General features: G+C 45.4%; 1 protein-coding gene across 4 annotated transcripts in view; it reads right to left on the reverse strand.

The window, feature by feature from the left end:
* LOC141166962 (potassium channel subfamily T member 2-like) overlaps nt 1–26,172 on the reverse strand; it is a 285,657-nt gene that overhangs the window by 79,910 nt on the left and 179,575 nt on the right. For all 4 annotated transcript variants that reach the window (XR_012251369.1, XM_073654202.1, XM_073654204.1 and 1 more), the window contains exons 10-11: nt 5,905–6,085; nt 1,327–1,491 (exon numbers count right to left, since the gene is read on the reverse strand). Coding sequence is in view for 3 of the 4 variants with exons in the window: in XM_073654202.1 (XP_073510303.1) it covers nt 1,327–1,491; nt 5,905–6,085 (346 nt within the window). In the remaining variant the exon portion in view is untranslated. The remainder of the gene's footprint in view (nt 1–1,326; nt 1,492–5,904; nt 6,086–26,172) is intronic.

Genomic DNA, 26,172 nt, shown 5'->3' on the forward strand with positions numbered 1-26,172 from the left:
CTGTGGGATCTCCTCCCAGACCTGGACTAAAGCATCTGCTAACTCCTGGACAGTCTGTGGTGCAACGTGACGTTGGTGGATGGAGCGAGACATGATGTCCCAGATGTGCTCAGTCGGATTCAGGTCTGGGGAACGGGCAGCCAGTCCATAGCTTCAATGCCTTCATCTTGCTGGAACTGCTGACACACTCCAGCCACATGAGGTCTGGCATTGTCCTGCATTAGGAGGAACCCAGGGCCAACTGCACCAGTATATGGTCTCACAAGGGGTCTGAGGATCTCATCTCGGTACCTAATGGCAGTCAGGCTACCTCTGGCGAGCACATGAAGGGCTGTGCGGCCCTCCAAAGAAATGCCACCCCACACCATTACTGACCCACTGCCAAACCGGTCATGCTGAAGGATGTTGCAGGCAGCAGATCGCTCTCCACGGCGTCTCCAGACTCTGTCACGTCTGTCACATGTGCTCAGTATGAACCTGCTTTCATCTGTGAAGAGCACAGGGCGCCAGTGGTGACTTTGCCAATCCTGGTGTTCTGTGGCAAATGCCAAGCGTTCTGCACGGTGTTGGGCTGTGAGCACAACCCCCATCTGTAGACGTCGGGCCCTCATATCACCCTCACGGAGTCGGTTTCTAACCGTTTGTAGCCGACACAAGCACATTTGTGGCCTGCTGGAGGTCATTTTGCAGGGCTCTAGCAGTGCTCCTCCTGTTCCTCCTTGCAAAAAGGCGGAGGTAGCGGTCCTGCTGCTGGGTTGTTGCTCTCCTACGGCCCCCTCCACGTCTCCTGGTGTACTGGCCTGTCTCCTGGTAGCGCCTCCCGCCTCTGGACACTACACTGACAGACACAGCAAACCTTCTTGCCACAGCTCTCATTGATGTGCCATCCTGGATGAGCTGCACTACCTGAGCAACTTCTGTGGGTTGTAGAGTCCATCTCATGCTACCACGAGTGTGAAAGCACAACCAACATTCAAAAGTGACCAAAACATCAGCCAGAAAGCATTGGTACTGAGATGTGGTCTGTGGTCCCCACCTGCAGAACCACTCCTTTATGGAGTGTGTCTTGATAATTGCAATAATTTCCATCTATTGTCTATTCCATTTGCACAACAGCATGTGAAATTGATTGTCAATCAGTGTTGCTTCCTAAGTGGACAGTTTGATTTCACAGAAGTTTGATTTACTTGGAGTTATATTCTGTTGTTTAAGTGTTCCCTTTATTTTTTTGAGCAGTGTATATTTGTACTATTGGATTTTGGATCCAGTCTACATGTGAATTTCTAGACGCACCTTTGCCCTGAACACAATATTCTTGTTCCTCACCTGAAGTCGGGGATGCGCGTAGAATTCATTAAGAAAATCCATGAGAAGATCTATTTTTAGGGAACTGACACAAAGCACCACATGTTTCTCCGTCTGCGCGCGGTACCGGCTGTAATTGCCTCCGGACTTCTGTCTCTCCATCCAGAGGAACACAAGCTGCTCGAACTAAAGCACAGTGACATGGCCATGTTAGGGACATCATAGTCAACAGCCTGGTAACAGTATGATGGATGGAAACGGGAGAAGATAAAACTTCACTTTTCAATATCATTTTACAGCAGAGGGATCCAGTCCGGGTGCGCCTGAGACCCGCACAATTCTCTAAAACGAAAGAGTGAACACAGGCTTATAGGCTTTCTCTCCAGTCTCGTAGCAGAGCTTGTGTGTGACTGAGGGCTTCCGCTCCTTAGTTTCCACAATTGTGGGGGGCTCTGCACCTGTGTCTCCTCAAATTAAAACTTCTCAAATGTCTCTATTTCATGACAAAGGTTTTTGGAAAGTGCAGTCATGCTTTACTGTCAAAATGAGAAAGGCACAGGCAGGGCACTAGTGAGGAAGCCCACAAAGAGAAGTGTGACAATTCCGAAGGAGGAACAGATTCATTAATGAAGCAGAATGACACTGTAGTGGTTACGGGTCATCCATTTCAGTAATGGACCATGTTGAATCCTCTCCATTCTGGCAGATGAATGCAGCTTTGGATGTTAATAAAGTTGTAATTTAAAGATTTTACCCCTTTATATGCACATGTAGCTCTTTCAAAGACAAGTTCAGCGATTCCTTTACATAGACAGTCCGTTTTTCTGTTACCTAGAAATTAGCATTTGAATTGATCTGCAAATGAGGCTGAAGAGCTATGGTAGATCTTAAGCCTCGGTCGCTCCAGCTCTATTCCTTACCCAGCGCCACCTCCTTTGGTTGGCTGATGACTCCTTTGCCTGAAGTCACACAGCATAGAGAAGGTCATTAAACCAGAGGGAGGTGGCACTGGACAGGGAATAGAGCTGGAGTGACCAAGGCTTCAGATCTACCATAGCTCTTCAGCCTCATTTGCATATCAATTCAAACACTAATTTCTCAGTAACGGAGGAACGGACTTGACATGTAAAGGTATTGCTGGACTTGTCTTTTTTTAAAGAGCTTCATGTGCATATAAATAGTTTGGGGGGTGAAATCTTGCTGACAGATTCCCTTGAAAGTATTTGAAAATGAGAAAGGCACAAGCAGGGCACTAGTGAGGAGAAGTGGGACAACTCTGAAGAAGGTACAGATTCATTAATGGAGCAGAATGACACTGCAGCGGTAGAGCGTCATCCATTGCAGAAATGGTGCCGCGTCGACCCCCTTCCCAATTCCTGGCAGCTGAATGCAGTTTTGGGTGTTACGTAAATTATAATTTAAGATCAAAGTAATTAAAGTATTTGCCGATGATGGAAAAAAAAAACAATTGTGATAAATTTGGATCTGTTTCCAGGGAGATGTTCCCGCAGCGCCACGAATCCCGCACATCGGCCATCTGTAGATGTTGGGTATTATAGTTCTCATCATAACAATAACACATCAACATAATACAATGGCATCAGGCATGAAAGCTGGTGTGAATAGCCGCGAGCCTCGGGGACAAACACAAAGGACCATTGTGGAGACTTAGAATGATATGTTTTCAATTATTTTCTATTTTGTTCCTGAGTCTACAGATTGTCGCCAGTGTAAGATTTAAAGTGAATATCCTCTTATTTGTAACCTTATAAGGTCCAGAATTCTGGGCATAATAGAGCTATTGGATAATATTCTGTCTGCCTGCAACCACCACTAGGGGGAGCATACTGTGTACACATGAAAACAATGATAAACCAGTATGCAGTCAGCTCCAAGGCTCCCCCTAGTGGTGACTGCAGGAAAAGAATTATCATTTAAAGGGTGTCTGTCACCCCGAAATGCACAAAAATCACACTAGCACTGTACATGTAGTGCCTGAGAAAGTTACTTTTAATTTAAATGCAAATTAGGCGGCTTCTGTGTACCCTTGGCAAAGCCAAGGTCCCAGTGCACTATTTGCATTTAGTATTCTTCCCCGCCTCTCTTTCCCAGAGCAAGTGCTGCCTGAACTCAGCCTGCATGTCTGCACGTGCGCACTGACACAGCTTCAGCCTGGCCAGACGCGCACAGTGTCAGTACGGGTGTGCACATAGCTGGCTTGTGCAGTCTCCTCCCCGGCTCCTCTCTGCGGCAGCCGCTCCCTACATTTGTACAACAGAGAGCGGTTTCAAAGAGAAGCCAGGGAGAAGAACGCACCCGCCTATACTGTGCGCCTGCACTGACACTAAGTGTGCGCAACCTGGATCAGGCAGTGTTAGTGTGCCCACACAGACACGCGGGATGATTTCAAGCTGGAGTTGCTCTGAGCAAGCAAGCGCTGTCAAACAGAAGAGGGGGGAGCCACCAAAATGCAAATCGAGTGGGGCGTAACAGTGCACCAAGCCCTTGGCCACACCTAGGGTGCACTGAAGCTCCTTCATTTGCATATGACTTAAAAGTAATTTTCTCAGGCAGTAAACCACTAAAAAGTAAAGTGTTAGCGTGACTGTTATAGGGGCTCAGTCCCCTGTATAACGGCACAATATGAACATAGACTCCTTTTGACTCTCTGGCCCTGAGCCATCAAAGTGTTTATGCCAGAAAACTGGCGTAAAACACTTTGAAAAGTTGCAGAATGTTTGCTCAATGTCGAGCTGCGCAACAATTTTACAAATTTTGTCATTTACCCACCAGTTTGGGGCAGCTCCGCCAAAGTGGATGAGTATAGTCAGAAGCTTGGGCAGGATGGCGCGTCATTACACCCACCCGTCAAATGTATCAATGGTGGCTGATTTTCTTATGCCAGAAACGTTACTCCAGTCTCTGATAAGATAGGCAGAATTCATCATCTGGTGTGCGCCTCAAAATGATGAGCCCTGTATAACCCCGCCCACATCACTGATTGGCTGTTTTCTGTGTACACTGTATATTAAGCTGCCAATCAGTGCAGGAGGCGGGGGTAGATCAGGAAGCACGAGATACTTAGTCCTGCAGTGATAATCTCCTGCTGATAAAACACTGATTGTATTGAAACAGCAGCACACAGCCCAGTAAGTGACATTTCGCTGGAATCAGTCTCTCAGCCACAACATCAAGTTGCTTTCAAACTACATAGCAGGTTTTTTTTAATTCCTATTTTGAGTAAATTGACCTCAGGATTTTTTTTTGTTGTTGATTTTTTTTTAGCATTGCCATTTTGTTTTTACATTTTTGAAGGCTCGTTTTTTTGGCAGAGTGAGTTGTATTTTTAATGGATCCAATTTGGGTACATATTAGTTATATAACAAATTGATTACCTTTCAGTGAGTCAAGCTAAGTTAATGGGAGCAGGACTTCTTTGGCAATCAACAGAGATGAACTTCTCAGTCACTGGAGGGTCTCACCATCCGGGCAGTTACTAATATCTGGTTCACCAACCCGGGGATCATGACGGTGCCCTGCAAGGTCACACTTTTAAGACCCTGTGCATCAGGACTGGACTTCTGGAATGGTCAGCAGCTGACTCATGCTTAGCTTGTGGATCGACAGCCCAGGCCTTGAAGGTTTGGACACCTATGTAGGGGAGACTCTGGACTCTTGGTGGCCCCTTAGACCAGTCAACCCCCACTAGTTTCCAAACTCATTTGAGGGTCCATAAAGTGTTAGCCAAACTATTTAAGAAGCTCTATGAGATGTCTTGTCGGCAGAATATAAACTTTGAGATTTTGATAAATTTAGATGTAGAGTTGAGCAAAAAGTTTCTCAGGACTCTGGTCCTGCACATTGGTAGTCCTTGGCTGCCGAACCAGAGTCCTGCAATCTCCTTCTACCTGCCGGAGCTTCTTCTGGTCAGTAGGCCCCCATAACGTTGGAGCATGCCATTGCAAGGGCCTACTAATTAGAAGAGGGTGGTTGCCTTAGCTCTGGTCTATGGAAGTGGCCACTAGACCGGGGACCTATGAATCATTTTGCTCAACTCCTCTTAGAATTAATCTTCAATTTTACAAGTTCCTACGCGATTTGGCTCTATGTACTTAGCTGTGTGTAATAATTTTTGGCTTGAAACATTGTATTAATAGCAGGGTGCCCGCTCTCTATTATATTTCTATAATGCACCATTATAAAGTGTAGAATTTAGAAGAATAAGTTCCTGTATTGTTATTGTTATAGGCAGCCCAAATGACACATTAAAAAAAAAAAGTATCTAAAAAACAAATAAAAGATTGGTCCCAGAACACAGTGACCAAGTGACAATCACTCTAGTTAAAGGGTTTGATCCATCGGGCAGAGCACTTGATGGTAATTATAGCTTTCCCATGAAGCTGTCGGGGTTAATTGTATGAAAGTTCTGATGGCGCTCCCTGCCATTCTTACGCGGCACCCACATCTGTCATCTCCTCTAATGACAACTGTCATCACAGGCTGATCGGCGCATCTCTCCGAAGCTCAGAGCGTTTCCCATAGAGAGATGAAAAAAAAAAAGACAGAATTCGAGAATAGGCGGCGAACATAGATAGTCACCTGTATGGGTAGCACTATAAGAGCAACGCAGATCATGATGACCACCAGAAGCTGAGAAGGCCAGATCTTGGGAGTCACGTCTCCGAAGCCCACAGTGGAGAAAGTGACAATGCAGAAGTATAATGAGTCAAAAAGGGTGAGATTATTGCCCGCTCTTTCCAGATGCTGTATCCCACATATACTACGGAGAAAAAAAAAATACAAGTGGTTAGATAAAGGATATTGCAAAAAAATTATAGTAAGCCCAAGATAATCTGACAGCATCAGCAAGAAGATGGCTGATGATGAATAATAATCCTAATCTCACTAGTAATAGCAAGGTTGTTTTTTTGGGTCATTGGAGTTAATGTGCTGGTGACATGGCTGGATTAAAGGGCAATGTGGGGTCAGCAACAAAAGTGCTTCCCTGGTTGTATTCCTTAGAGCGGGGTTCCCCAACTCCAGTCCTCAAGGCCCACCAACCGGCCATGTTTTCAGGATTTCCTTAGTATTGCACAGGTGATATTTACATCACCTGCACAGGCAATAATTCCATCACCTGTGCAATACTAAGGAAATCTTGAAAACATCACCTTTTGGTGGGCCTTGAGGACTGTAGTTGGAGAACAATGCCTTAGAGCATAAGATTACTCTGGCTTTCGTGCCAGAAGGGGTCAGAAACCCACAGTTCACAAAGAAACTCCTGCACCAATGCTAGCTAGCAAGTGGGGGTGAGTAGCACAGTGAGTGCTACTCACCCCCACTTGCTAGCTAGCGTTGGTGCAGGAGTTTCTGTGTCAACTTGATGTTTCTGACCCCTTCTAAGGTGCATTACCGCAGAGCTTAACATATGAAAAGCAACAGCCCGAAGATCAACCCACCTGTGTGAATTAGAAGAGGACGAGGACTGCCACAGCTGAAAGGAGCTTTGAGATGTATTACTGACCTTGAAAAGTGCATGCAACAAATAGCCTAGAAGCTGATGCTTAAAAGTGAAGAGGAGTGTCATACCAGAGATGGCTAAGAAAGTGATGCCGATGTGTGAGGGATTGTGATGTAGGGACTGAGAAGGGTAGAACATTAGTGTGTGCAATGCTGCTGAGAAACTGACCAGAGTGAAGAGGTGCTGCCGAAGAGATCGCCAGCAGCAGACTGCATCAAAAGTAGCAAAGTGTCCCAAGTGTCTAGTATCAGCCCATTGTCTATTATTTGTCTACATCCGAACAGGTAAAGCTTTTACCTCTCAGGAGAAAGTTGAAACAGTAAAGCAACTATTAAACTATTAAAATGAAGCCATCATCAGAAAATGGAGAGATATTCTTTAGGTGGCGCTCAGGCGGTGCAGTAGAAAATGGTGAATGGTAGGTAAGCTTCACCTCGAAGATGGAAGATGGCACCAGAAGAGAACGTGCTCAGGAGTTGAGCGGGTTGACAATAGATAAAGGAATCAGCGAACTAGCGGCGGACGACTACTTTCCCAATTCTTTTATCATCAGAAAATGACCTATTGGTTAAAATAAGTATATGGGCTACTTGCATTTTTAAAAAACTTTTGGCAATGTTTTTTTATTTCATATCACAATCTGTATTAAAAAAAAACTTTAATCTTGCAGTTTTCACACTGGCCACTAGGGCTTTTTTTAGACTCATACTTCCAATCCTTTCAAGAAGAATTTTCATCAGACTTTCTATCAGCAGAGGCAGGATTACAATGACTGGTAACATCTCTACACACAGCTAATAACACAGGATCCACCAATCCTAATAGGTGATGTCACAGCTCACCTCCCCCTCCCTTCACAATGACATTTGCACACGCTCATTAGATGCTTCAATACAAAAGACAGTGTCAGAGAATTCATTGCTGCTAATATACGTGTGCTCGTTCTTGTAACAACAGGAAGTTAGAGTCTAAAAAAAAAGACCTAGTGGCCAGTGTGAACATTCCCAAGATTTCTATCTTTTTCTTTATAAAACAAATTGTAATAAGAAAATAAAACATTGCAAAAAATAAAAAAGTACACTTAAATCAAATGGTCCTTTTCTGATGATAGCTTTTTTTTATGCTCGCTGCCTCTATCGGAATAAAGTTGTTTAAGCAACATCTGTGTACGCCTGTATCCTTTCTTCAACCCGGAGTTGCACTTTACCACAAAGGGCTACTACATCCTATAATATATTTAAAGGAGCATGCCATCATTATCCATTACCAATCATTTAAAGAACAGAGGATGAGGCTGTAAAAAAGTTGTGTCAAAGTAGAGAAGATGAGTGACGATACAGAGCACAAGGATGTAGAGGATATGCACCAAAGTGGGCTTGACATGAGTGATAGTTAAGGCGGAGTGGTAGAGGACATGAGTGATAGTTAAGGCAGAGTGGTAGAGGACATGAGTGATAGTTAAGACGGGGTGGTAGAGGACATGAGTGATAGTTAAGGCAGAATGGTAGAGGACATGAGTGATAGTTAAGGTGGGGTGATAGGGGACATGAGTGATAGTTAAGGTGGGGTGATAGGGGACATGAGTGATAGTTAAGGCGGGGTGATCAGGGACATGAGAGATAGCTAAGGTGGGGTGATCGGGGACATGAGAGATAGCTAAGGTGGGGTGATAGGGGACATGAGAGATAGTTAAGGCGGGGTGGTAGAGGACATGAGTGATAGTTAAGGCGGAATGGTAAAGGACATGACAGATAGTAAATGCGGGGTGATCGGGGACATGAGAGATAGCTAAGGCAGGGTGATAGGGGACATGAGAGATAGTTAAGGTGGTGTGGTAGAGGACATGATTGATAGTAAAGGCGAGGTGGTAGAGGACATGAGTGATAGCTAAGGTGTGGTTATAGGGGACATGAGAGATAGTAAAGGCGGGGTGGTAGAGGACATGAGAGATAGTTAAGGTGGTGTGGTAGAGGACATGATTGATAGTAAAGGCGAGGTGGTAGAGGACATGAGTGATAGCTAAGGTGTGGTTATAGGGGACATGAGAGATAGTAAAGGCGGGGTGGTAGAGGACATGAGTGATTGTTAAGGCGGGGTGATAGGGAACATGATTGATAGTTAAGGCAGAGTGATAAAGGACATGAGTGATAGTTAAGGCGGGGTGGTAGGGGACATGAGTGATAGTTAAGGTTGGGTGGTAAAGAACATGATTTATAGTTAAGGCAGGGTGGTAGAGGACTTGATTGATAGTTAAGGCAGGGTGGTAGAGGACATGAGTGATAGTTAAGGCAGGGTGGTAGAGGACATGAGTGATAGCTAGGGCAGGGTGATAAGGAACACAATTGATAGTTAAGGCGGAGTGGTAAAGGACATGAGTGATAGTTAAAGCGGGTGGTAGAGGACATGATTGATAGTTAAGGCGGGGTGGTACAGCACATGATTGATAGTTAAGGTGAAGTGATAGGGGACATGAGTGATAGTTAAGGCGGGGTGGTAGAGGACATGATTGATAGTTAAGGCGGGGTGGTAGAGGACATGAGTGATAGTTAAGGCGGGGTGGTAGAGGACATGATTGATAGTTAAGGCGAGGTGGTAGAGGACATGAGTGATAGTTAAGGCATGGTGATCGGAGACATGACAGATAGTAAATGCGGGGTGATCGGGGACATGAGAGATAGGAGAGATAGCTAAGGTGGGGTGATAGGGGACATGAGAGATAGTTAAGGCGGGATGGTAGAGGACATGATTGATAGTTAAGGCGGGGTGGTAGGGGACATGAGTGATAGTTAAGACGTGGTGATCGGGAACATGACAGATAGTAAATGCGGGGTGATTGGGAACATGAGAGATAGCTAAGGCGGGGTGATAAGGGACATGAGAGATAGTTAAGGCGGTGTGGTAGAGGACAAGATTGATAGTAAAGGCGGGGTGGTAGAGGACATGATTGATAGTTAAGGCAGGGTGGTAGAGGACATGAGTGATAGTTAAGGCGGTTTGATAAGGAACACAATTGATAGCTAAGGCGGAGTGGTAAAGGACATGAGTGATAGTTAGGGCGGGTGGTAGAGGACATGATTGATAGTTAAGGCGTGGTGGTAGAGCACATGATTGATAGTTAAGGTGAAGTGATAGGGGACATGAGTGATAGTTAAGGCGGGGTGGTAGAGGACATGATTGAGAGTTAAGGCGGAGTGATAGGGGACATAAGTGGTCATTAAGGCGGGGTGATAGGGGACATGAGTGATTGTTAAGGCTGGGTGATAGGGGACATGAGTGGTTGTTAAGGCAGGGTGATAGGGGACTTGAGTGGTCGTTAAGGCGAGGTGATAGGGGACATGAGTGGTAGTTAAGGCGGGGTGGTAGGGGACATGGGTGATAGTTAAGGTGGAGTGATGGGGGACATGAGTGATAGTTAAGGCAAGGTGATAGGGGACATGAGTGAAAGTGAGGTTAGGGTGAAAGGACACCTGAGGTAAATAGAGGTCTGGATGACAGGGGACACTAATGTAAGTGAGGCCAGGGTCACAGGGGACATGTGTGAAAGAGAGGTCAGGGTAATAGGAGACAGGAGTGAAAGTGAAGTGGGAGAGTAGAGGGAACATTAGTGATAGTGAAGTTGGGATGATAGAGGATATTAGTGTAAGTGAAGTGGGTGTTATGAACTGCAACATAAACTAAGGAAAGATAGGGGAAAGCTGTCCCTACATTAAGACCAAGCTGAATCCCTACGATGTAGCGGGCCGCCCGCTCCCTGTGAACAGACCCGCCCCAGTCCTCGGCCAGTCTGAACGAAGACCCACAGAGTGAAGGGAGGGGTCCCCAAAAGAACCAAGGACTGGGACAAAAATGGGACACCTCTTAAACAGAAGTAGATGCAGAGCACAAAAGACAAACAGACAAAACGTACCAGAGGTCCCAGAGGACCAAGCGAACTAGACAGAGATAGGCACCGAAGCACCTGGCTAGAGAGACAGTCAAACAACACTGAAGTCCAGCAAAGCCAGAAGGGCGGAGCTGGAATAAATAGGCAGCTGGTCACGTGACCGCAAAACACAAGATAGCAAAAACTAACAGGAGGGTTCTAACAGTACCCCCTCTTCTATGAGGATCCTCAGGATCCTCCAGGCCCAGGCCTATCAGGAAACCTCCTGTGGAAAGCTTTAACAAGCCTAGGGGCAGAGACATCATTCGTCCTTACCCAGGAGTTGTCTTCAGGACCGAAACTCTTCCAAGAGACAAGATACTGTAATTTCCCTCTATGCCATCTAGAATTCAAAATACGAGAAATTTCATATTCGCCGTCTTCCACCACAGGAGGAACTGTGACAGTGGAGTCCCTATTAGATACGTCAGCCTTTTTCAACAAGGAAACAAGAAACACAGGATTAATCTTCCAGGAAGTAGGGACATCCAACCTAACAGCAGACGGGTTAACAACCTGAAGCACCTTAAATGGACCCACAAACTTAGGACCCAGTTTTTTAGAGGGAATCCTCAACCGCAGGTTCTTCGAGGACAACCAAACCATGTCACCCACAGTAAACAAAACCTCTTTACGTTTCCTGTCAAAATGCTTCTTGGACTTCTTATTAGCCTCTTGCAGGTTACAACGTACATTAGTCCAAACTCTCTCCAAATCACCGGAAAAATTCTCCTCCTCCGGCACCGCATACCCCAATTTGGAGAACGAACCAAAAGACGGATGTCTCCCAGTAGAACAAAAAAAAAGGAGAACACCCAGCAGAGGAGGATGTATGATTGTTAAGAGCAAATTCTGCGAGAGGCAGAAACTCAGACCACACCTCTGGATTGTCCGCCACAAAACAACGCAAAAACTGTTCAACATCCTGGTTCTTTCTTTCAGTCTGTCCATTCGACTCAGGATGATAACCAGACGAAAATGACAAATGGACTCCCATCCTGTCACATAAAGCACGCCAAAAGCGAGCCACAAACTGAGGTCCCCTATCAGAAACAATATCCGTGGGGACGCCATGGAGCTTGACAATCTCCTTAACAAACGCCATAGCGAGTGTCTTGGCGCAGGGCAACTTAATGAATGGAACCAAATGACACATCTTACTAAAACGGTCCACGACCACCCAGATGACAGTAAAACCCTCGGACACAGGAAGATCAGTAATAAAATCCATAGTGAGATGCGTCCAAGGCGCACTAGGAACCTCCAGAGGGCAAAGCAACCCCGCAGCAGTAGTATGTGAAGCCTTTGACCTAGCACACACAGTACATTGACGCACCCACTTGATGACTTCCTTCTGCCATCCAGGCCACCAAAAACTGCGACTGATAAGTCTCTTAGTCTCTGAAATTCCTGGATGACCTGCCAACCGAGACTCATGACACTCCACAAACAAATCTCTCCTAAAGGCTCTAGGCACGAACAACCTCCCATGGGGAGTGTTAGATGGGGCATCATCTTGAGCATTCAGAATCCCATTCTCCAAAACGGAGTCCAAAGCCGCCACCACAACTCCTTTCTGCAAAATGCTCTCCTCCTCCTCGGCACCGACCGTAGGAGAGAAGCTGCGAGATAAAGCATCGGCTTTAACATTCTTAGTACCAGGGATATAGGTAACAGAAAAATGAAACCAAGAAAAAAAAAGTGCCCACCTAGCTTGACAGGCATTCAAACGCTGGGCAGCATCCAGATAGATCAAATTCTTATGATCTGTGAAAATCTGAATAGGAAATCTAGCGCCTTCCAAAAAATGATGCCAATGTTCAAACGCGAGTTTAATAGACAGTAACTCCCGATTTCCAACATCATAATTCAGTTCGGATTCCTGAAAATTTCCTCGAAAAGAAGGCACAAGGATGTACTCCACCCTTGTTCTCTTGAGACAAAACTGCTCCGACCCCCACCGATGAAGCATCGACCTCGACCAAAAAAGGCTTGGTCTCATCAGGCTGCATAAGGATAGGGGCAGAACTGAACCTCTCCTTGAGATACAGTACAGACCAAAAGTTTGGACACACCTTCTCATTTAAAGATTTTTCTGTATTTTCATGACTTTGAAAATTGTACATTCAAACTGAAGGCATCAAGACTATGAATTAACACATGTGGAATTATATACTTAACAAAAAAGTGTGAAACAACTGAAAATATGTCTTATATTCTAAGTTCTTCAAAGTAGCCACCTTTTGCTTTGATGACTGCTTTGCACACTCTTGGCATTCTCTTGATGAGCTTCAAGAGGTAGTCACCGGAAATGGTTTTCACTTCACAGGTGTGCTCTGTCAGGTTTAATAAGTGGGATTTCTTGCCTTATAAATGGGGTTTGGGACCATCAGTTGTGTTGTGCAGAAGTCAGGTGGATACACAGCTGATAGTCCTACTGAATAGACTGTTAGAATTTGTATTATGGCAAGAAAAAAGGAGCTAAGTAAAGAAAAACGAGTGGCCATCATTACTTTAAGAAATGAAGGTCAGTCAGTGCGAAAAATTGGGAAAACTTTGAAAGTGTCCCCAAGTGCAGTTGCAAAAACCATCAAGCGCTACAAAGAAACTGTCTCACATGAGGACCGTCCCAGGAAAGGAAGACCAAGAGTCACCTCTGCTTCTGAGAATAAGTTTATCCGAGTCACCAGCCTCAGAAATCGCAGGTTAACAGCAGCTCAGATTAGAGACCAGGTCAATGCCACACAGAGTTCTAGCAGCAGACACATCTCTACAACAACTGTTAAGAGGAGACTTTGTGCAGCAGGCCTTCATGGTAAAATAGCTGCTAGGAAACCACTGCTAAGGACAGGCAACAAGCAGAAGAGACTTGTTTGGGCTAAAGAACACAAGGAATGGACATTAGACCAGTGGAAATCTGTGCTTTGGTCTGATGAGTCCAAATTTGAGATCTTTGGTTCCAACCACCGTGTCTTTGTGCGACGCAGAAAAGGTGAACGGATGGACTCTACATGCCTGGTTCCCACCAATTTATTCAAAATTGAAGGCATACTGAACCAGCATGGCTACCACAGCATCTTGCAGCGGCATGCTATTCCATCCGGTTTGCGTTTAGTTGGACCATCATTTATTTTTCAACAGGACAATGACCCCAAACACACCTTCAGGCTGTGTAAGGGCTATTTGACCAAGAACGAGAGTGATGGGGTGCTACGCCAGATGACCTGGCCTCCACAGTCACCAGACCTGAACCCAATCGAGATGGTTTGGGGTGAGCTGGACCGCAGAGTGAAGGCAAAAGGGCCAACAAGTGCTAAGCATCTCTGGGAACTCCTTCAAGATTGTTGGAAGACCATTTCCGGTGACTACCTCTTGAAGCTCATCAAGAGAATGCCAAGAGTGTACAAAGCAGTCATTAAAGCAAAAGGTGGCTACTTTGAAGAACCTAGAATATAAGACATATTTTCAGTTGTTTCACACTTTTTTGTTAAGTATATAATTCCACATGTGTTAATTCATAGTTTTGATGCCTTCAGTGTGAATGTACAATTTTCATAGTCATGAAAATACAGAAAAATCTTTAAATGAGCAGGTGTGTCCAAACTTTTGGTCTGTACTGTACACAAAAGCTTCAATGGCCTCAGTAGTCCACTGGGCCGTATTCGCACCTTTCCTGGTGAGATCGGTTAGAGGCTTAACAATTATAGAAAAATTCTTAATGAATTTTCTGTAATAATTGGCAAAATCCAAAAATCACTGTATAGATTTCAAACCAATAGGCCTAGGCCATTCCTGCACAGCCTGGACCTTCACAGGGTCCATCTCAAAGCCCTCGCTGAAGATAATGTAGCCCAAAAAACTAATTTTCTGCACAGTGAACTCACATTTCTCCAGCTTAGCAAAGAGTGAATTATCACTCAATAACTGCAAAACTTCACGTACACTCTGCCAATGGGACTCTAGATCTGGCGAATAAATCAAAATGTCATCTAAATACACCACCACATTCTTACCAATCAAAGGTCTCAGGATGTGATTAATAAGGTTCTAAAAAAATGCAGGAGCATTGGTAAGACCAAAAGGCATCACCAGATTCTCAAAATGACCTACCGGAGTGTTAAAAGCAGTTTTCCATTCATCACCCTCCTTCACACGTAACAAATTGTATGCCCCCCGGAGATCAATTTTGGCGAACCACTTGGCCCCCACTAACTGGTTAAACAGTTAAACAAGATTGCATACGGTAATCTTATTAATTTCACGAAAATCCAGACATGGACGCAAACCCCCGTCCTTTTTTTTAACAAAGAAGAATCCGACTGCCACAGGTGACTTAGAAGGTCTAGTGTGACCAGCAGCCAGGCTAGTCTCTATGTATTCCTCCAAGGCCTTTCTCTCAGGGATAGTCAGATTAAACAAGCGACTTTTGGGAAGAGTAGCACCCGGAACAAACTCAATGGCGCAATTATAATCCCTATGAGGAGGTAAAACTTGCAACTCCTCCTCCGAAAAAACCCTCCAAAAATCTTGAATAGGTACAGGTAATTCCCCCTTTTCCACAGCCGCAATGCGACCATTACAACATTTATCAAAGCACTTCGGACTCCAAGACTTAATCACATTAGTAGACCAGTCCAGTAAAGGATTGTGCAGTCTTAACCAAGGCAATCCTAGAACAACCGGAGAGGGTAAATTATCTAAAACAACCAAGTCCAAAATTTCTTGGTGATCTCCATTGATAGTGAGGGGAAATGTCTTGTGAGTAATACATTTCAAAGGAGTGTTATCAATTGCAACCACAGAAATAGATGATGACAAAGGTTTGGATTTCAATTTAAGGTTTTCCAAAAACCCTTTATCAATCACATTAAGTGTTGAACCACAATCCACAAATACCTGAAATTCAATCAAATCTTCCTGCAGAGTAGTACTCCCAGAAAGAAACACTCCTGCAGAGCGTAAACAAGCTATACGGGCGTAACTGACCTTTTTTTTTTCTTTACTTAAAGGACGCTCACAATACTTAATCAAATGATCATCTTTACCACAATAAAGACACAAACCTTCGGCGAATCTCCGATCTCTTTCCTGAGAGCGGAGTGACATCGCCCCAACCTCCATTGGTTCTCCGCTGTCAGAGCAGATTTTCTGGGAACTAGGACCTGAAGTTACAGGAGTTTTTACATCATTAACCCTGGACCTCAGTCTCCTGTCCACACGAACAGCTAACTGCATAGCTTCCTGCAGAGTCTCAGGTGCAGGAAATGCAATTAGCAAATCCTTAACCCTTTCATTCAGACCAGCAAGAAATAAACATCTTAGCGCAGAATCATTCCATTTAACTTCTGAAGTCCATCTCCTGAAGTGTGTGCAATAATTTTCAACATCATCTGACCCCTGATTCAAACGTCTAAGTTCTGATTCAGCAGATGAGATTCGATCAGGATCGTCATATAACAGCCCCATAGCAGAAAAAAATTCTTCATCAGAACTTAAACACGGATCATTAGGCTGGAGAGAAAAGGCCCACCCCTGTGGTTCTTTGCGCAAAAGTGACATAATAAAACCAATGCGCTGTGATTCATTCCCAGAGGATCTTGGTCTCAAACGAAAATATAACAAGCAAGCATTTTTAAAGGAAAAAAAATCTTGCTGTTTACCATAAAAAAAATCAGGCAGTCCTATCTTGGGCTCAACAAAATGCGCTCCAGAACAGCTACTCAAGTGTTGCTGAAGCTCGGCCACCTCCAGAGACAATCCCTGCAGGCGTTGAGCCAACTCCTGGACGGAAACCATATTGATCCCCGAATTTCTTTACTTTTAGTTTTTGTTTTTTTTTGGGCTGGACTTACTGTTCTGATCTGCAACATAAACTAAGGAAAGATAGGGGAAAGCGGTCCCTACAGTAAGACCAAGCTGAATCCCTACGATGTAACGGGCCGCCTGCTCCCTGTGAACAGACCCGCCCCAGTCCTCGGCCAGTCTGAACGAAGACCCACAGAGTCAAGGGAGGGGTCCCCAAGAGAACCAAGGACTGGGACAAAAATGGGACACCTCCTAAACAGAAGTAGATGCAGAGCACAAAAGACAAACAGACAAAACGTACCAGAGGTCCCAGAGGACCAAGCGAACTAGACAGAGATAGGCACCGAAGCACCTGGCTAGAGAGACAGTCAAACAACACTGAAGTCCAGCAAAGCCAGAAGGGCGGCGCTGGAATAAATAGGCAGCAGGTCACGTGACCGCAAAACACAAGATAGCAAAAACTAACAGGAGGGTTCTAACAGTGGGAGCAGATAGGGGACATTAGTTTGAGTGAAGCTGTGATAATAGAGGACATTAGTGATAGTGACTTTGGGTTGAGTAGGGGACATTAATGATAGTGAGGTCGGGTGGTAGGGGAAATTAGTGCAAGTGAGATCAGGCTGATAGAGGACATTAGTGTAATTGAGTTTGGATTGATAAGGGACATTAGTGATAGTGACTCCGGGTTGAGGAGAGGACATTAGTGATAGTGAGGTCCGGGTGATAGGGGACATGAGTGATGGTGAGGTCGGGGTGATAGGGGACATGTGTGATGGTGAGGTTGGGGTGATAGGGAACATGTGTGATGGTGAGGCTGGGGGGATAGGGGACATGTGTGATGGTGAGGTTGGGGTGATAGGGGACATGTGTGATGGTGAGGTCGGGGTGATAGGGGACATGAGTGATGGTGAGGTCGGGGTGATAGGGGATATGAGTGATGGTGAGGTCTGGGTGATAGGGGACATGAGTGATGGTGAGGTCGGGGTGATAGGGGACATGTGTGATGGTGAGGTTGGGGTGATAGGGGACATGTGTGATGGTGAGGTTGGGGTGATAGGGGACATGAGTGATGGTGAGGTCGGGGTGATAGGGGACATGAGTGATGGTGAGGTCAGGGTGATAGGGGACATGTGTGATGGTGAGGTTGGGGTGATAGAGAACATGTGTGATGGTGAGGTTGGGGTGATAGGGGACATGAGTGATGGTGAGGTCGGGGTGATAGGGGATATGAGTGATGGTGAGGTCGGGGTGATAGGGGACATGAGTGATGGTGAGGTCGGGGTGATAGGGGACATGAGTGATGGTGAGGTCGGGGTGATAGGGGACATGTGTGATGGTGAGGTTGGGGTGATAGGGGACATGTGTGATGGTGAGGTTGGGGTGATAGGGGACATGAGTGATGGTGAGGTTGGGGTGATAGGGGACATGTGTGATGGTGAGGTTGGGGTGATAGGGGACATGTGTGATGGTGAGGTTGGGGTGATAGGGGACATGAGTGAAAGTGAAGTCGGGGTAATAGAGGAGATCAAAGAGAGTTGGTGGAGTAATGAGATGAGTGAGAAATAGTAATGAAAAATCTTGGATACTGGTGATACCATATACAATACCATCAAAAATCTAGGCCATGTAATCAGCAGTATATTACTAAGTTTCCTCAATGACATCACTTCACTCTCCAAGAATTACGGAAATAACAAATGACACCTTCCCTGTAATTAGCATTATCAATAAGTATTGCAGTTGGAAAACGCGGGATAAATCTCTCCACGGTAATAATGATGGCGTGCTGCCTGAAAATCCAATTATTACTTCTGTTGCTTTTACATCATCTCATTTTTTTCATAAATGGTTCATTTGTGAGTCTGCACAGATTAGACAGATTAGTGAGCACAATCCTACCTACCAACATGAAAGCCCCCCGCTCCAGCCCAGTAATATATTCTAAGCATGCACTGGATGAGCACCACCTAATGGATAATTACCATAGAAATACTGCGACTACTCAACAACATAAAGAGGAAAATGAAAAAAAAATATAGGATTATAGTAGGCGCTATCTTCCAAAATGCACAAAATACACAAAGTTTCTGCTCCATATACCCACAGGCAATGATGCAGCCATCAAGAGCTGAACGAGTGTAGAAATAAAAAAAATACATAAATCAATAAGACATGATACTCTGGGGTGGGGAATAATGGCAAATCCAGAGCAGATGATTGACAGTTGTGCCGTCTATCAACGGTCCAAATTAGAATGAACCGTGAATGCGCTGAAATCTCAAATACAACAACACCCATATGAATAGATGCATAGCGGTGCAGTGTAGAGCAAAAGGAGCGGAGAACGGCAGGGTGCCATGATGATTGACAGAGGACCATTAGTACATGCAAATACAGCCCTAAGCAAAAAGGTAATATACAATTTCAAGGAAAAATGTATGGAAAGTACAAGATATAAGATAAAGATCAGTGGGAACATCAGTAAGAGTATTGTACAGTGTCTATTGTATGTGGCTTCTGTGACATGAACTCAACATCATGGACCTTCAATGCTCCAAGTGCTTCACCCACTAAGGTTAGAGAGACTTTATAAACACTATGAACAAAAAATGAACTACTATAATACTGCCCCTATGTACAAGAATATAACTACTATAATACTGCTCCTATGTACAAGAATATAACTACTATAATACTGCCTCTATGTACAAGAATATAGCTACTATAATACTGCCTCTATGTACAAGAATATAACTGCTATAATACTGCCTCTATGTACAAGAATATAACTACTATAATACTGCCTCTATGTACAAGAATATAACTACTATAATAATGCCCCTATGTACAAGAATATAACTACTATAATACTGCTCCCTATGTACAAGAATATAACTACTATAATACTGCTCCCTATATACAAGAATATAACTACTATAATACTGCCCTATGTACAAGAATATAACTACTATAATACTGCCCCTATGTACAAGAATATAACTACTATAATACTGCCCCTATGTACAAGAATATAACTACTATAATGCTGCCCCTATGTACAAGAATATAACTACTATAATACTGCCCCTATGTACAAGAATATAACTACTATAATACTGCCCCCTATGTATAAGAATATAACTACTATAATACTGCTCCATATGTATAAGAATATAACTACTATAATAATGCCCCTATGTACAAGATTATTACTACTATAATACTACCCCCTATGTACAAGAATATAACTGCTATAATACTGCCCCTATGTACAAGATTATAACTAATATAATACTGCCCCCTATGTACAAGAATATAACTGCTAAAATACTGCCCCCTATGTACAAGAATATAACTACTATAATACTGCCCCCTATGTACAAGAATATAACTACTATAATACTGCTCCCTATATACAAGAATATAACTACTATAATACTGCCCCTATGTACAAGAATATAACTACTATAATACTGCCCCTATGTACAAGAATATAACTACAATAATACTGCCCCTATGTACAAGAATATAACTACTATAATACTGCCCCCTATGTACAAGAATATAACTACTATAATACTGCCCCCTATGTATAAGAATATAACTACTATAATACTGCTCCATATGTATAAGAATATAACTACTATAATACTGCCCCTATGTACAAGAATATTACTACTATAATACTGCCCCCTATGTACAAGAATATAACTACTATAATACTGCCCCCTATGTACAAGAATATAACTACTATAATACTGCTCCCTATGTACAAGAATATAACTACTATAATACTGCCCCCTATGTACAAGAATATAACTGCTATAATACTGCCCCTATGTACAAGAATATAACTAATATAATACTGCCCCCTATGTACAAGAATATAACTACTATAATACTGCCCCTATGTACAAGAATATAACTACTATAATACTGCCCCTATGTACAAGAATATAACTACTATAATACTGCTCCCTATGTACAAGAATATAACTACTATAATACTGATCATAAGTACAAGATTATAACTACTATAATACTGATCATAAGTACAAGATTATAACTACTATAATACTGCCCCTATGTACAAGAATATAACTACTATAATACTGCCTTCTATAAGTACAAGATTATAACTACTATAATACTGATCATAAGTACAAGATTATAACTACTATAATACTGCCCCTATGTACAAGAATATAACTACTATAATACTGCCCCCTATGTACAAGAATATAACTACTATAATACTGCCCCCTATGTACAATAATATAACTACTATAATACTGCCCCTATGTACAAGAATATAACTACTATAATACTGATCATAAGTACAAGATTATAACTACTATAATACTGCCCCTATGTACAAGAATATAACTACTATAATACTGCCTTCTATGTACAAGAATATAACTACTATAATACTGCCCCTATGTACAAGAATGTAACTGCTATAATACTGCCCCTATGTACAAGAATATAACTACTATAATACTGCCCCCTATGTACAAGAATATAACTACTATAATACTGCTCCCTATGTACAAGAATATAACTACTATAATACTGCCCCCTATGTACAAGAATATAACTGCTATAATACTGCCCCTATGTACAAGAATATAACTAATATAATACTGCCCCCCATGTACAAGAATATAACTACTATAATACTGCCCCTATGTACAAGAATATAACTACTATAATACTGCCCCTATGTACAAGAATATAACTACTATAATACTGCCCCCTATGTCCAAGAATATAACGACTATAATACTGCCCCCTATGTACAAGAATATAACTACTATAATACTGCCCCTATGTACAAGAATGTAACTGCTATAATACTGCCCTAGAAAACACTTGGGCCAACATATTCAGAGACTCACGGATCAGTGGTGACAACAAGGACCGGTTCACCACTCATGACCGTGAGTGAAAAATTGCCTACTCAGGAAACAGAATGAAAAACCACGAAAGTGAGTAATGATGGCATAAAACAGCAAAGTTTATTAGTTAATTAGAAAGGGTATACAGAAGTGATACAAAAATTGTATAAATACATATAAACATTAAGACAATGGGTAGATATTGGATCAAGACAGGAAAAACTCCCATAACAGCTTCAGAGCCCCTTAGATATATGTGTACCAGGGTACAATATGTCCCAATGAAATCCACAGGAGGAAGAGTAAAGAGGGAGAGAAAAGAAAGGGGGAGAAGAGAATGTGTAGGGCAGAAGGAGGCGAACAAAGGACATCCACCAAATGGACTCTCCCCTACACATTCGGGAGAGTTAGCAATCAGCTCGGTGAGTGCCCTGACCTACCTATTACTATGGTCCCCCATTTGGGAACTATATTTAAGGGTTATATTACCTCGCCTCTCTGTTTGTGATCTAATACTCTCCTTTTGGTTCCACCCTTATTGTTTACTCTTGCTTGTCTTCTCCCCCTTTCTTTTCTCTCCCTCTTTACTCTTCCTCCTGTGGATTTCATTGGGACATATTGTACCCTGGTACACATATATCTAAGGGGCTCTGAAGCTGTTATGGGAGTTTTTCCTGTCTTGATCCAATATCTACCCATTGTCTTAATGTTTATATGTATTTATACAATTTTTGTATCACCTCTGTATACCCTTTCTAATTAACTAATAAACTTTGCTGTTTTATGCCATCATTACTCACTTTCGCGGTTTTTCATTATAATACTGCCCTGTAGCATCGGCGTCCCTGCCTTCTGCTAGGCAGGGACGCCGTCCCTCTCACCTCCGCGCTCCTCGCGTGGGCCCCTCCAGCGCTCCTGTCTCTGTCGGCGCAGCGGCGTCCCTGCCCCATGTCAGACAGGGACACCGTCTCTCCCGCCCCCTGGCGCGGCTTCTCCCTGCGCTCCGTTCCCTGCTGTGGCCGGCGCGCGTTCCTCTTCCAGCAGAGTGCTTAGGGCGCGCGCACGCGCACTCCCCCCCTCTTAAAGGGACAGCGCGCGTCTTCCTAAAGAGTCCCCAGCCAATGGCCAGAGGACTTCCCACATTTAAGGCACCTCCTCCCAAATGGAGGTGCCCGAGCAAAGTTGTTTGCACTGTGTCTTACCTGTGCTTCAGCCCTCAGGTTTCGCTGCTAGCCTGACTTCTCGTCCTGCCTGCCAGCCTGTTATCCGTCCGTTACCTGCCGAGCCTGCCAGTCTGCTCACCTGGAGCGCTCACCTGTTACCTGCCTGTTACCTGCCTTGGCTATCTGCCCGCTCACCTGGGAGCATCCGCCTGGCCCGTCTGTCAGACCGCTCACCTGGGAGCGTCCACCAGTTACCTGCCTGTTACCTTTCTCGTCTGTCAGACCGCTCACCTAGGAGCGTCCACCAGTTACCTGCCTGTTACCTGTCTCGTCTGTCAGACCGCTCACCTGGGAGCATCCACCAGTTACCTGCAAGTTACCTGTCTCGTCTGTCTGCCTGCTCACCTGGGAGCGTCCACCAGTTACCTGCCTGTTACCTGCTGTGTCCGTTAGCCCGCTCACCTGGGAGCACCTGCTTGCTTTCTGCCAGCCTGCCTGGAGACCCTGCCGTCACTTGCTGCGACCACCTTCCTGGTAAACCTAAAGACTGCTACTTGCCCTGCTTTCTCGAACTGTGACCTCCAGTCAGCTACCAGAGACTTCCGCCTGCTTGCCGTGCCCATCCACCATACCGGTCAGTCCCAGCCCTCTGACCCGTGGGAGCCACCTGCTCTCTTACAAGGTCGTCCCCAGGGTAGCACCTGGTCCCTCTGCCCGGATCCTACCTGGTCACGGTGTCGTTAGCTGCCGTACGACCAGGGTCGGTTCGGGTGGATACTTAGTCACGCCCATCTGGGTCCCTCCTTGCACCTCGGCACAGACGTTCCACCACCCGGACCCGTAACAGTTTGCTCGGGCCATGGAACCCGGTGGCACCCAAACTCCCTCGCTCTCTGACCTATACCATGAAGTCTCCCGTCAGAGATCCCAGCAGGAGTCCATCCTGAACCACCTGCGAAATGTCAACTCCCACCTGGACACACTGACTGCTCCACCAGCAACCACCGCTAGTGTCACGACTCGCACCCATGCAGCGCCGCTGCCCGCCAATACCATGGCATCCTGTCCCGGACCCCGGCTTTCTGCACCTCCTCGTTTCGGAGGCGACCCCGCTCAAGCTCGGGGCTTCATAAACCAGTGCACCCTGCACTTTGAACTCTTGGCTCACCAGTTTATCTCCGACCAGGCCAAAGTGGCATTCATTATGTCCCATCTCACTGGGGAGGCACTGGCTTGGCTAAATCCCCTATGGGAGAGAGGAGACCCCCTGGTGTCCAACCTGCCAGCCTTTCTCACGGCTTTCCGGAAAGTCTTCGAAGAACCAGGGCGAGAGACCTCATCTGCCTCCTCTCTGCTATGCCTCCGCCAGGGGAGTCTCACCGTGGGCCAATATGCCATACGGTTCCGTACCCTTGCTTCCGAGCTTGCCTGGGATAACGAGGCCCTAGTGTCCGTCTTCTATGAAGGCTTATCCGGCCGGATAAAAGATGAACTCGCCGGTCGGGACATTCCTACCTCCTTGGATGACTTAGTAACACTTGCCACCCGGATTGACATCCGGTTCCAGGAGCGTACCAATGAGGTCACCCGTGAGAGGAGGTTTCCCCGTCTTGCTCCCACTTTCCAGAGACCCGTCTCTTCCTCTGTAACTCCCCGGGTGCACTCGCCAGAGCCCATGCAGCTCGACCAGACCAAGATGGTCAAAACCCGTCAAGAGTCACGCCGTACCGAGGGGAGCTGTTTCTACTGTTGCAGTAAGGAGCACCGGATCCGTTCCTGCCCGAAGAGGCCGGGAAATGCCAGTGTCTAGGATCGCTCGGAGAGGGCGTCCTAGACAAAAGTAAACCCCCTCCATCTCTAATGCTGTCGGTCTCTATCATCTGCGGGGAGATCCGCTACTTTGAACAAGCTCAACTCGATTCTGGAGCTGCCGGAAACCTCATTTCCCAGTCCCTGGTAGAGAAATACCGCATTCCCACTAAACCTCTGGCTGAACCTTTATCTGTCGTCTCCGTGGATGGAGGGCTCTTACCACTAACCATCCAACTCATCACCGAACCCATGACTCTGCAGGTGGGAATGCTGCACTCTGAGAGGATCTTCTTCCATGTTCTACCTGGACTCTCTCACGCCCTTTTGTTAGGCCTTCCTTGGCTCCAGAGACATGCACCCGTGCTGAATTGGCAGACCGGAGAGGTCCTTCGCTGGAGGCAGGACTGTCATAAGACTTGTTTAGCTCCTGTTCGTCCTGCTCGTCCTTCTCCTACTCCAGCCAATCTACCCGGCCTACCGGCTCCTTATTGGTCTTATGCTGATGTTTTCAACAAGAAAGAAGCAGAGACATTACCTCCCCATAGACCATACGATTGCCCAATCGACCTGGTACCCGGCGCTACTCCACCCCGCGGGCGTATTTACCCGTTGTCCGCTGCCGAGACCCGGGCCATGTCTGAAAATGTCGAGGAAAATCTGGCCCGGGGATTTATCCGGAAATCTACCTCCCCAGCGGGAGCAGGCTTCTTCTTCGCTAAAAATAAGGATGGCTCACTCCGTCCCTGTATAGACTATAGAGGTCTTAACCAGATCACGGTGAAGAATAAATACCCCCTTCCGCTCATTCCTGAATTATTTGACAGTCTGAGGGGTGCCAGAATCTTCACCAAGCTGGATCTCCGTGGGGTGTATAACTTGGTACGTATCCGCCAGGGGGATGAATGGAAGACGGCATTCAACACCCGGGATGGCCACTATGAATATCTCGTAATGCCCTTCGGCCTCTGTAATGCTCCCGCCGTCTTTCAAGAGTTGGTCAATGACATCTTCCGTGACCTTCTCTACTCCTGCGTGGTGGTGTACCTGGACGACATCTTGATCTTCTCTCCGGATCTTCCCACACACCGGAGGGACGTTCGTCAGGTCCTGCTCAGGCTCAGGCAGAACCACCTCTACGCAAAATTTGAGAAGTGCCTCTTTGAGCAGTCCTCGCTTACATTTCTGGGCTACGTCATCTCCCAGACCGGCCTACGAATGGATCCTGAGAAACTTTCTGCCATCCTGAAGTGGCCCCGACCGGAGGGGTTGAAGGCTATTCAGCGGTTCCTGGGCTTCGCCAATTACTACCGCCTCTTCATTCCGCACTTCTCTTCCCGGACTGCCCCTATCTCCGCGCTCACCCGTAAGGGCGCTAGTCCGAAAGAATGGCCGCCCGAGGCTGAAGAGGCCTTCCTTTCTTTGAAACAAGCTTTCTCCTCCGCTTCTGTGCTGCACCGTCCGGACTGCAACAAACAATTCTTCTTAGAAGTAGATGCTTCCTCCTCCGGAGCCGGAGCGGTGCTCACCCAAAAGTCGCCATCTGGGAGAATGGTAACCTGCGGCTTCTTCTCCAAACTCTTCTCCTCGTCTGAGCGCAATTATTCTATAGGAGACCGAGAATTGTTAGCCGTTAAATTGGCACTGGAGGAGTGGCGTTACCTGCTCGAGGGGGCTCTTCACCCGGTAATAATTTATACGGACCACAAAAACTTGGCTTACCTCCAGAGTGCCCAAAGACTTAAC

Source organism: Phyllobates terribilis, unplaced genomic scaffold, assembly GCF_046119375.1.
Source record: "Phyllobates terribilis strain yellow unplaced genomic scaffold, ASM4611937v1 Scaffold_11__3_contigs__length_659146591, whole genome shotgun sequence".
Classification (NCBI taxonomy): domain Eukaryota; kingdom Metazoa; phylum Chordata; class Amphibia; order Anura; family Dendrobatidae; genus Phyllobates; species Phyllobates terribilis.